The 13126-nt window shown below is 39.1% G+C and overlaps 1 protein-coding gene across 3 annotated transcripts in view; it reads right to left on the bottom strand.

Moving 5' to 3' along the window:
* The window catches only part of LOC114476613 (collagen alpha-1(XIX) chain), a 132918-nt gene that overhangs the window by 97823 nt on the left and 21969 nt on the right, over nt 1–13126 (bottom strand). For all 3 annotated transcript variants that reach the window (XM_028468393.1, XM_028468392.1, XM_028468391.1), the window contains exon 10: nt 2194–2238. In XM_028468393.1, coding sequence (XP_028324194.1) covers nt 2194–2238 — 45 coding nt within the window. The remainder of the gene's footprint in view (nt 1–2193; nt 2239–13126) is intronic.

Here is a 13126-nt window from a genome sequence, read left to right on the forward strand (position 1 = left end):
ACTACAATTTTGTCAGGTCACAGATTTTGTCACAACACCTGTCTATGACTTGGGGGATAATGGCTGGCACCAATTCTCATAGACGAACCAGATTTACTACCACAACTTTAAAAGAAATAAACTTACTAAACCTCTAGTAATACATGTTTTTTTTTTTTTTTTTGATAGATTTTGCAATTCAAATTCACTACAGGTACCTTTTAATGGGTGTGTAAATTGCCAGACCAAGATTTGCTGTTTAATCCGAGGCCTGAGAAAAAAAAAGTTAAAACATTTATTTCCCTTACTTTGTTTCAGATCCCTACAGAAAGTGGGACACAGTAATATAATTCCCCAGGGACAATGCATGGTGAGCAAAACCAAAGAAACCCCCATCACCTGGGGATGTTCAACTACCTAAAAAAAATAGCACTGTCATTCTTTTACCCTTGTTTCTTTTATGTACTTTAAGCAGAGTGATATTGGCGATTCGGTGATATTGCAGTTCTCATTATTTTTTAATCCCAGACTGAAATGACATGAAATGGAAAGTCTTGTTCCTAGTTCTAAAGTTTCCACACTATCTGTGATGTCTGCCACACACAGGGGAGCAGCATGGCCTCTCAGCAGGCCCTTAGTCCGATTCTGCCAATATAGCAACTCATCTAACTTCACAGACACCTCCTGCTGATGTTAATTTTAAAAAGCAACATTTTCTAACGACCAAGCACAAGTCTTGCTGACCACTGTAATTATTCCATGACACATTGTTTGTCTGCAAATACCTGGATCGGTATAATTTGTACAGTCATTAGTCAACAGCATCCTCCACTGGTAAGATCAGAAGTTATAAGAAGAAGCGAGCGGTCTGAAATAATGCTTAAGAACTGTTTGTATAAATACACACTGATGATGTCTAAGTCAGCTGAAGCCCTGAATCAGTAAGCATGGAAAACACACATACATCCTCTGTCTAATGCTGCAAGTAGCAATCAGTGAAAGCAATCTCTTCAATTCTGCTTCTTGTTTGTCTCATTTTAAATTCTCATGTAAATAATCATCAATATGTTATTCATATGCAAATCGTCATCTGATTTCAGGTAAGAAGCTACCATATTTACCTTTGGAGAAAAGCACTCTTTCTGGGCATAAAATGGGGGGGGGGGGGCTACTGCTTAAGTTTGTACATTAACATTTGTATTTACGTTACCGCTCTGTTGTAATTAATTTCATCGGGTGATTTAAGCTGAGGCAAAGCAGCATAAATGAAGCGTGATGAGAGACATAAGCATGTAAACAGCTCATCATCTCGGTGTAGATTTCTCATGGGTTCATTCGTCCACCTTGTGTTTTTAGGGTGCACGGTTTTAAATAACTACCAGTGCGTCGCAGCAGTTCCATGATTAACATATTGCATCTCTATCATCAACTAGTTTTGGATTTGTCTTGTTTGAGTTGTGTTATCTAAGTGCATTTAAAACCTAACGCCATCAGTTTAGAGTGTGTGAAAAAGCCTCTCGGAATGGCCAAGTTTTAATTTCTTCAAACCAACTGTCCAACTCTTTTTTTTTTTGTGGCAAACTGAAACCAGCAGGAAAGAATTTAGTGACAGCTGTGTTGAGTGTGACCGCTTGAGGGAAAGTCTGGGATGAAGAGAAGTCCCTTTATTAAGCCAGTTGCACTGGCCCGCTTTATATCTGCCACGCATATCTATTAAGATTCAGTTGCTGAGGCTGAACACATGCCTTCTGTACAATATCTGACTGAGCAGTTGATCTTGATCTGAATGAGAACACAGTTATCCGTGGTGATGTAATCTCATGAAGAAAAAAAAAAATCAGAATTGTACATAAACACAGTCTTCTACTAGTGCTTCATGTTTTGGTTCAGTGATTTAACAGCATGCAATAAAGTGTGACCTGAAATGACAGAGTAAGGGCTTACTGTAATTTGAGAAATTAGTATTCCACGACTACAGTAGAATACATAACAATTTCCAGTGCAGAATAACATTGCAGGCAGCAAGTTGGATTTACTTTAGCTATGACAGGCACCTGATAAATGGCACTAAGAAAATAATGTTTCATCCCTAATCCCGTGACACCATGAAGAAAATAAAAAGCCTATGAGAATTGATTTCATTCACGAACCCAGATCTAGATGTGCAACGTATGCAATATACAGTATATCAGCTGGAGATACTACGGTACTTACCCCTTCTCCATCGATCCCCATGTGTCCTTTTGATCCAAGCGCCCCCTGCAATGACGAGATCAAAAGTTAAAGACGGAAAATAAGGACCAGACATGAACATCTTTCTTCTTTTGGTCCATCTCGAAGCTTTTGATTGCACTGAAGTTGAAAAATAATCACTTTTAAAAAGGTTTTAAGCTTCTTTTATTTCAGTATATCTGCATTTGACCCTCGGAGAGTGTTGGTGACCAAAAGTGACATTTTGGGTGTTTTTATTTGTTCAGCTCTCAATATTACGACCATTTTAAAGGCTAGATGTATGAAATTTTGTCACTATTGTTTTTTTTTATGTTTATTTGCTTAATTCCAAAGTCCTGTATATTGGAAGTGTATAGAAAATGAGATATGCATCATACTGACACTTAATAACCTTGCGACTAAATTTGCCCCATTGACTCCCATTGTAACCACATATTTTTCATATACTGTAACCATGACATATCGTAATGCAACAGGCCAGTCTGATAGAACTGTCAAATTGGCCACGCCCAAAAATAACTTATAAGGACACATTTAAGAGATCAGCAGATGCCTCTGAGGAAGACTGACAGTTGACAGTCGAAACATGTCAGGAGATCAAAGTAAATTTCCTGAAAAAAGTTGTCTGAATAAATGAAACCTTGACATATTAAACATAAAAACAGTTTGAAAATGATAATACATGTTATATTTATGGGTAGGTTTGAAGAGTTGAAAAGATCTGATGTGGTGGAAGTAAAACAAATAATTATTTAGTACATTTTTATTGTCCTTTTATGAGACGGACGTTTGTGTACAAAAGCTGTACAAGTATATGCAAATTTAAAGGAGTGTACAAGGGTTAATACAAAACCCTAAACCTGTGTGTATTAAAGAGACAAAAGACTCAACATTCTGGACTGTGTAACCCAGTAATTTTCTCCCCCCTTTTTTCTAGAAACATCTGTTGAATCACCACTTCTTCCAATAACTTCTAATAACTTGGAAATGGTTTTATCAAACTGTATTCTATATGGTTTAATGACCTCAGCTGGCTCATAAACCTCAAGTTGTCTCTAACATGCCAGTGTCCTTTAACAGCTGCAGGGGAAAAAAATGGTTTTCGCTACAAAGACGTCCCTCACCAGACAGACACAGTCCAGTTCATGTTTCTGACTCACAAAAAAATTAACTAAAAGTAATTCCACGTGAAGGAATAAGAAAGTTTTGTGGACACACAGATAATCATTGCAGTAGAGAACGAGGCAAAGTGGCACTTTACATGCAGCTAAATAAACGGCTGCTACTGCTCTTGGTTGGTGTAGACTTTTCCTGTGCAATGTTGTGTAACGAAACAGCTTTAGCTGGCTACTGAATTTCATCTGAGCGAGCAGAAGTGACGGGAGCGGTGCCATTAAATGTTATTCCATATTCCACATAGCAGAGGTTCAAGCGTAAATTAGTCCCCCCACCGTGAGCTCAACATCTTCGACAGATAAAGGTTCAGGATTAGGCAATCTTCCACATACAGGAGTAATCCTATTTACTGCAGATATATAAACAGCCTCCACAGCCATCTATAGCACAATCAGACCCTGAATGCAACACAATATCAAGGAGATAGAGTTTTTTTTTCCCACAACATTTTTTTCCTATTTTTCTGGGAAAGGAAGTAAAACTCAATGCCTTCCTGCAACATTTTATGATAACTTTGCAAAGGCTTTATTAGATTATTAGTTACACACATGTAATGATGTCAGGGGGGCAATGCTTTGTTTGGTCTGCTGACCCTCCATTGTAACCTGGCAAGAGCCAGATTGATGTGTAGCCCCTCCCTCTAACTCGAGTTCTCCACATCGATCTGGGTCTGTGTCTGGCGAATGATTGGGCGAAGTGCCTGTCCACCATGATTTGCTTAAGCCAATCACACGGTAACAAACGATGATGTCCTCATCGGCATGCGCCGCAGAGACGCTGCTCCATCAACAATAAGGATCCGCTGCTGAAAACGTTCTTTTAGGATAGTAATGCTGCGGTCGTTATGTCGCTGTGTGACTTTTGCCATTTTTGCAACACGAGTATGCGAGCTAAGGGCACGTTAACCATCCTCCTGCGTCAACATCTTTCTATTTTGATTCGGAGCTATGCTAATAGCAGTAGCCCAGCTAGTTCCTCTCCCCGTAACTGCGCATGCACCAGTTTTGCTTCGGAGCTTCTGCCTTCGTCACACCCGGATATCCCACCATAAACCACAACACTGCCTCATGATTGGTTCTAACTGGTTTGGTTTGGATTCAAAAGGCAAAGGCGGGAACAGCACAAACACCAGGAGAATCCATCTCGCAGGAAGGGTTACCTCCACTGCTGTACGGTGAACATTTTAGGACATCCTCAGGTTTCAGAGTGATGTATCAGGTATCAGGAATACCTCTGTCATTTATCAGACCAAACTGACTCATGTCTCAGCAAAACCTCAAATGAAACGCCGTCAAATGAAAGGATCTCAGGCTTCAAAATAAATGTCGTCCTACCAGAGTGGGCTCCAGACAAAATTCAATGGGGGGGGGCATTGGAAAACTGCGGGGGGGCACACAGTTTTTGTTCATTCCTGGAGTTACTCTATATGTACTGTACATATGTTTGCCATTTAAAAACACAGCAAGTTTCACTTCAAAACATTGTGCGAAGCTCAAATTCACGCAAACAAGGCACTGTATCACAGCTGATAAAAGCCTCGTCTCTCTCTCTCTCTCTCTCTCTCTCTCTCTCTCTCCCTCTGGTGCACACATAACTATGCACAATTTAGCGCGCCAACATTTAAAATAAACATCAAAACACCATTCAACATTCAAACAACCATGAAACCCAAGCAATAACAGTAATCTAAAGATAGTTGTTTTGTGGTGTGCGAGACATTGTCCCCCCATTTTACATCGTCCCCCTCAATGGGTCAAAAGTATATTTATTATTTTTGTATACATGTAATGCAAATGACTTTCATACAAAATACAAAAACAAAAGAAAACATAAATACATACACACACATACGTATAGCCACTTCACCCCTTCCCAGCTGTCCAGGCACATTTAAAAAAAAAAAAAAGAAAAAGAAATTATATGGAAGATACAAAGTAAAAAAACAGGAAACAACACGGTACACTGTGCAAAGAACACAGACACCGCATAAACAGAATGTACTAATGTCCCCCATCAATGACATCCACAGAAATAGCGATTAATACATATATTTATGTTGAGGAAGAGGAAGGTTACCTTTTATTAGGTTATTATATTTAGGGGCCGGAAATTGTGTTTAATTGTAAAAGAACTTTAGTAATTGAAAACATAAGTGTAAATGACTTTCTGAGGATATTTTTTTTTAATTGAATTGTCATTGGAAAAAATGCTGGTCACTGTAATCGTAATTGAATTGTAATTGTGCGCGGGTAATTGAAAGCGTAATTGTAACTGAAAAATGTCCAGTGAGGCCTTTTCATCTGATGGAAGTTTTGCTGAGTCGTGAGTCAGTCTGGTGTGATAAATGACAGAGGTTTTCCTGATACCTGATACCTCACTCTGAGACCTGGGGATGTCCTAAAACGTACACCGTACACTGCTGGGTTATGTAAAGTATACACTGTCAGTTGTTTCCATGAATGCACATTAAACTGTGCAAGTGTAGCAGCTGATATGCACTGCCAGTTTCCGCTTCTTTCTGCACAGACGGCCCAAACATCGAGCGCAGTTGCCATTGCATTGACAAAGACAATGATCTCCTCCTGGCCTCCCACCCTGAATCACTGCCAACAATGTCCCACAAGGGCAAGTTGCCAAGTCAGAGACGCTTCTTCTTCTGCTGCTTAGGAGTTGGACTTATTGGCCACGACTGCTATAGGCTCCCACTTGTTGGTTTGATTTGATTTTGATAAATCTTTGTTTTCTCTACTGCTGCTGTGACTGACTGGGCCTATAGAAATAAAGCCGATTGCCATCTATCTAATCTAATAATGTCCGAAAATCATCTGGAAGAGAAGCTCGTGGCAGCACCAATAAATCATTTACCCTAAAGCGCCACTTGGTAGTCACTGCGTCCGGAAAGAATGCGGTCAAGGTAATTTCATTTCAGACACTAGCCACTAAATCAAAGGGGAAAAACACAACTCTGGCGATATCAGTCATTGATCAAACGACGGGCTACAAAGTGGGTAAACCCCTCAGGATTGTGGGTAACTTGTCTTTCGTCCTGGATTTTAAGGAAAGTTATTCTCCCGTGTGTCCCTTTATGATGAAAACCAAACAGAGAAGAGTTACTGAAAGGCCTGTCGTTCTCACATTAGCGCATAGCTTCATGATTGGTAGCCATTGCATCATCATGCTCCTAAAGCTGCTTCAGAAGTTAATGCTGACACAGCTGCGTATTAGGATACTATTCCCTCAACAACTGGAGAGCACAAATCAGATCCTTGTTGTGGAAAAACTAAGGATCTGCATTATTTCAAGAATGTATATAAAAAAAAAAAGACAAGAAGTAAAGTTTTTGTAGCTTTGACCTTAGAAGCATTACACAGGATAAAATGAGCACACAATTAAGCAAATGTAAACCCTTCACAAGGTTTTTATGGGAGAAATGGTAGATTACATCACACAGGATGTGAACGCGACACTCGCTGGAAGCTAAGAATCCAATTAAATACGTGCTGCATTCATGGTCACATCGTCATTACACACCGTGTTTATTAGAATCTAATGTGTTTGTTAGGATAACACACTTATTCACTATTTTAGTGAGTAAGTTTAACACCTCTGATAGAATCTCTATTAGTGTTTTTATGACCTGTTATTTTTGTGCTCCATGTCTTTAACACAGACTCACTATTTTTTACTGTAATACAGATATTATTTATTCACAATACAATAAAATTTAATCAAAATTCAATGCTTTTCCAATGAACAATACATGCTCATTTTGTCTCAATACCTTTTTTTTTTTATTGGTTTTGTTGGTCAATTAAACAGAAAATACAGAGATAAAGACTATTTGTAAGATGACAGTAGGATTATGTAATTGAGTGACATTTTTCTAAATAAATGAATAAGCTCTGAGAAAGCTCTAAGTTTCATAGCAATGGTGTGGTGCAGTCCCCATGGGCACTAAAATGTTCCTTTTTTGTACATATATGTGTTTTTTACTATAATATTAACATAAAAGAAAAGCATCTAATTTTTAACATTTCTGAGTTTAATCAGTATAACTAGACTAACAGTAGAAATAACTTCTAATAACGATGAGAATTAACTGAGAACTAAAAAAAACAGATTTTGCTTAAAAAAAAAAAAAAAAAAAAGTGATGAGAATTATGCATGAGATTTATTATTTGTAGATAAAAAAAATAATATAGTGGCGGTGGAAAATTAAAGACGTGGTAATTCAACTCTTTTTAAAATGCATTTATGCTTAAAGTTATTTCGAATATTGTACATTATTACTTATGAATACAATTAGACAAAAAAAAAAAAAATCGAAATTCAATTTAATTTTGCCGTACAGTGGGGATGTAATAAATTACAGAACACAAGCTGTAGAAAAGTGAGCAGAGAAAGACAAATGAAGTGTATTGTTGAAGAGGAAAATTGTTTTATATTCAACCACAGGGGCTCCTTTACTTTTTTCCTTTGCATGCCCATCTATTAATACGAGGGCTTATGTACAAGGCCACAGAAAATGGATTTCCTTTCAGGTAAGCTGCATTCTTATAACCCACTACTTATCTGTTTAATTTCCTGGGGGGATTCTGGATTAATCATAGCAGTTAAATCCCTCTGCACTGCATTACAATCCCCCATCAAACCCTTACTGTAGTGCAGGGTAGTACTTTCTGTTAAAGTAACACAGCCTAAGTAATCCCCGCACACTTTCCCAGGAAGCCCTCTGTGTAGGTCACCATGAGTGGCCCGCGCTTCTTATTATGGATGTTTTAAATGCTCTAAATTGCCCAGATGTCTTTGATTAATCCCTACAAAGTCAAGCAAAATTGTTAGAACGCATAGTTGGACTAATTTAAATCCTACACAAATGGAGATACAATGTTAGTAATTGAAAGCCTTATTAGGGGTGTTTGCTACCACAATGTTACCCCACCCCCCAGGTTACAGTGTTAAACATTCATCTAAAACATTTGCTTACTTTCTAACAGTCACTGAAACAATCTTGAGGCTGTAGAAATCAATCATTATGTATAAATATGTCTTAACAGAGGAGAAGTGCGGCTATAATCAAGCAGACAGATTGCCTTACAACAAGGTCAGAATGAATAGCAGAAAAGTGAGTTACTTTATGTGACTAAACAAAGTGTTCTGGTATACTACACAGATGGCTGCTCGTGAGCCTCTTCCTTCTCTGTTGCTCTCCAACTGTTAGTGACACATCAAAGTCTCCGGATCTCATGAGAAGTCCGGAATTTTTTCTTTAACGCTGTACACAAAAGCGGTTCTATTACAGATTGTGAATAATGACGTCCAATTTGAAAGCACCAAAGCAAGAATGCTACTAAACTGAGGCTCAAGCTGCTCTAAAAGTCTCACTTTTATTCGCCATTCAAACAAATCACTGGTGGGCATTTATGAAGTGATACTATAACCACAATGTAACTATTGTTGTTTAAAGAGCAAATCCATAAAACTCAAGAGAAAAATCCAAATTGGTCTTTAAAGAAACATACGTTGGCCAATTTTTTACAACATGGACCAAAATCTTTTTTTTTAAGTTGAGATTTGTTGGGCTTTACTTTAGTACATTTGGTTCATCTTTTTTATTAGAACCAAGTGAAACATTTTGTTAAATACAACTTCAAGATGTATATTTCTGTCAGGGTCTTTTTAGTTTTGTTTGTGTTTAGCCCTTATGGTTTGCTTTTAGTTCTTAAAGCTGAAATCCAGAGTTTCTGAGAAATCTATGTTTATGCATCATCCATCCATTTTCAGAGGGGGTACACCCTGGACAGAGCGCCAGTCCCTCGCAGGGCTGTTTATGTATCATTCTTTTGAAATGCGAAAAAATACCTAACTCGTCTTTTACTATGGTCTACTGCTGGTGGTCATTCATATACATTAATGTATATAAGTCCCTCATTCGTCCTATTGACCCCTATACAAATGAAAACGATCCCCAAGTGCGCCCAGCCAATAGGCTTCGACTTCCTGTTTTTGAGACTGTCAATCAAAGTGAATACAGAACTGTGCACGGAAACAAGGCCGCGCGTCACAACAGTAAACAGGTAAATATGATTTTGGCTCTTACCTGACCCATAGACCTATATCAATGCGACCCAATGAGACATTGCTATGTTCCACGATGTGCGTGCAGAAAAGTAGAGGCGTGGCTTCTGGTAGATTGGGAGAGGCAGGGGGAGGAAATGGAGCTGTTAGGGCGGGACATCAAGACGTTTCTCAGAAACTCCGGGTATCAGCTTTAAGGTGCGTTCACACCAAACACAAATTCAGCGCCTCTGGCGACGAGATTACAATCAAAATTAATGTAAATGACGCAATGTCAAGCGACCTCCCTTCAAGCGACGCGTCTTGCGCAATTCCAGAGACTTTGTCGTGCGTTCTGAGATGCTAGAAGTTGCTGAAAAATGAAATTTTTTTAATTTTCAAGTGACTTAGAGTGATGCTGTTTCACGACATCCAGTCAGCAATGAGTTTCTCCCTACGTCACTCTCCCGGCCGTCACTGTCTGTAGAGCCGGAGGTTGCGGCCAAAATGAAAGTAGCATACTCCTTGAATAAGCCTTTTAAATTCTAAGTATAATTTGAGTGAGTTAATCCTTTTGTAACTCCGTAAGTTGATCATTTAAACAGTAAGTAAGTGGCGCTGTCTATGATAAGTGCCATAAACGTACGGCCGGAGAAGAAGTGAGCAGCCCTCTCACCCCCAATTTCCACTGGATACAGCACCGCTGCGTTACGTCTCTGCCGTGCCAGCGGAGCTTATAGCTTTCACTTTAGTCTATGTGTTAATTTCCATCTGGTCCGGTGCGCTGCGTATCTGCTCCTTCCCTGCTCCAACAGTCTGGAGTTCTCTGGCAGAGATACGCAGGACTTCTATTTCTGACGGATGCCGGAGCACGACGCATCAACTCAGCACAGAGCAAATGCAGTGAAACAGGAAGCACATCCTAAACATTAAAACATCTGGTTACTTATCAAAATAAAACATTTCAGATCAAATTTCAAGTAACTACATTACCAAAATGTCATCATTCTTCTTGTACTCCTTCATTAGGAACTCGGACCTGTTTATCTGTTTGTTGTTGCGTTTATAACACTTCCTTTAACTGCGTTCTTGCGCGATTATGTAAATATTGCGAGAACTTGACTGAAGTCAACCGGTCTGCGCCATGGTGCACTCAAAATGCAACCAGTGGGCATTGCCGGACGGCGGACAGCAGAGCAAAACTGAATCGGAGCCGTAACGCAGCTGAGGCGTATCCAGTGGAAACCCCGGGTTAGTGCTGCCGCCGCCTCTGCAGACACATGCTATGTGGTGCCATGAAGCAATGAAGCGACCAAAAAGAATGACAATGTTTTTGCGACTCATCACGGGCGATTTTAAGACTGTAGTCGCTGTGAACGCACCTTTAGTCTTTGTTTCCTTTAGTTTCATGTTTTGTTAACTCTTGTCTTTTTGTGCTTCCCAGGTATTCCTGCTCGTGTCTCCACCTCCCAGTGATGTCAGTGTGTTTGGGTTGTTAGTGATTAGCTTCCTCTGTTTTGCACCCAGGTGTGGCCCGTTTCCGAATCAAGCCTCTCTCACTATTTAGTGAGTGTTTGGACACAGAATGATTGTTGTTTCATTGCCAATGTTACTCTCCACGTGTGCTGCTGTGTTTTATCCTCTGCTCCCTGTTTCCCTCATGCCTTTTTGGGTTTGGGGTTTTCTTTGTTTTACAATAATCATGGACTTTATCTATGAACACTACGTCTGCCTGCTGCCTGAATCTCTTTCTTCACTGGGGGCCTCCACCACCACACCCTCCCAGCGTGACAATGTCTGGCTTTGTGGGGCACTTTGTGGAGAAATTTCTAATCTATTAAATGGTTTACAAATTGCTGAACAATAAGTATCCGTCAATCATTCCCATAATACCTATCGACTCACACCACACACTGCTCAACTTTGAAGTCCAACAAATTTGACGCATTGACCCTTCAGAAACTCTAGAGACTGCATATAATTGCGGTTTATTTTATACTCACACCCTATAATTATCTTTAACCCTGCTAGGTATGAAGAAATAAATCCTCAGATGAGGCCTCGGACGGAGCTTTGGGGCCCCAAATTGGCTCATGGGGCCCCATACAATTGCATCATCCGTCTATAGCCAAAAACGCCCCAGCTAAAAACAACAGTAGCTTGTTACCAGCTGACTGCGATGAGGCTTTTTTTTTCTTATTGTTGTAATCCATGATCACATTTCTCCATTGATTCTGTGTCTCAGGCCACAATTGGATTTGTAATGAATTTCTATGTTGGGTAAGTAAACAAAAGGTGTCAAGTATCGATTTGTTGAAGACAAGCAGCTTAAACCCCTTGACTCCCACCACAAGCATACAGAACAAGCACTAACGTGAAAATAAAAAAAAAAACAAAACAATAATGACACAAAACAAACGTAATTGGTACGCAGAAGGAAAATACATCCTTAGAGTCACTACTTAGGCTCTTCATCTTTATTCATTGAACACACCTCAGCCCCCTGCCATAGGCCCTTTGTCCGATGTCTAATTTATTCTCAACCGCTGAATAAAGTTATAGTCATTACCAGTGAGTAATTAGTCACTGGCACATCCAAAGTGCACACGTTACAGCTCAAGAACTGATCCCTCAGATCAATTAGGAATGATTAGAGTGCAATTATAACATATCTACCAATCTGATTAGAACGATCTGTTGTTGTGCATGATCTCAAATTTAATATTCACAACCACATTAAGATCTATGTCTGCCCTAAAGAGCACCGAGATGCCATCTGACATTATTAAGTAATGAGAAAAACTGCCAAAAGGAAAAAAAAACAAAAAAACGCCCCAGTCAATGATAACCATATCTTCATCAACATAATAGCTACATTTATATGAAAAATGGCAGGTACTTATTATTCCAAGATTTTTAGTAAAACCTGGTGGCTAAATGCGAATGTCTATTTGACTACTTCATCACTGAGAAACACTTTACTCATCTGTGCTTAACGCTGTAAGGAATGGGCAATTTTTAACAACAGTGGGGGAAAAAAAAGAAAGTATGCTGCTAAAACCCTGAAAAATGAACGAAAATAAAAATAAATTGCATTTAGTACAATTTTAGATGCATTTTAAAAGCTGTAGATCTCATAAGACTATGCTGAAATTTAAAATAAGATTCGAAACATTGTTAGTAAGTTGCTCCCAAATTCTAGAGGGTGCAAGAACATGATGTGCATTGTGAGTTTGTGGGAACCTACAACCACATCCCACCTATTCAAAATTCTAATTATATAATAGAAAATCTGTGCGTCCATGTTAACAAAAGTTCCAAGTTGGTCTAATTTTATCCATGTGAACAATGGATACTTTCCCAATCCACACTTTCTTAGAGACTAAGGCAGAAAATGGACCATGTGAGTGAAACCACAGGATAGCACTGTGAAAGGAGCTTGACAGAAGAAATTTCCCCGAACAACACAGCGCAGAGGATTGCTCTCTGAGAAGGAGATGTATTGCCTTTCCTCTAACAATGAGCTATAAATTTTCCCAATAGGTACTGGCTGTCTTTTTCTTGACATTCAGACCTTGCAGCTTCCTTTACAAAAAAAACAAAAAAAAAACACAGTCAACCAACTTCAAAGTAAACCGATTGTTGATCTTTGTAAACCATTTGGAACAGTTTTTAATGCAAT

This window comes from Gouania willdenowi, chromosome 15, assembly GCF_900634775.1.
Source record: "Gouania willdenowi chromosome 15, fGouWil2.1, whole genome shotgun sequence".
Taxonomy (NCBI): Eukaryota; Metazoa; Chordata; class Actinopteri; order Blenniiformes; family Gobiesocidae; genus Gouania; species Gouania willdenowi.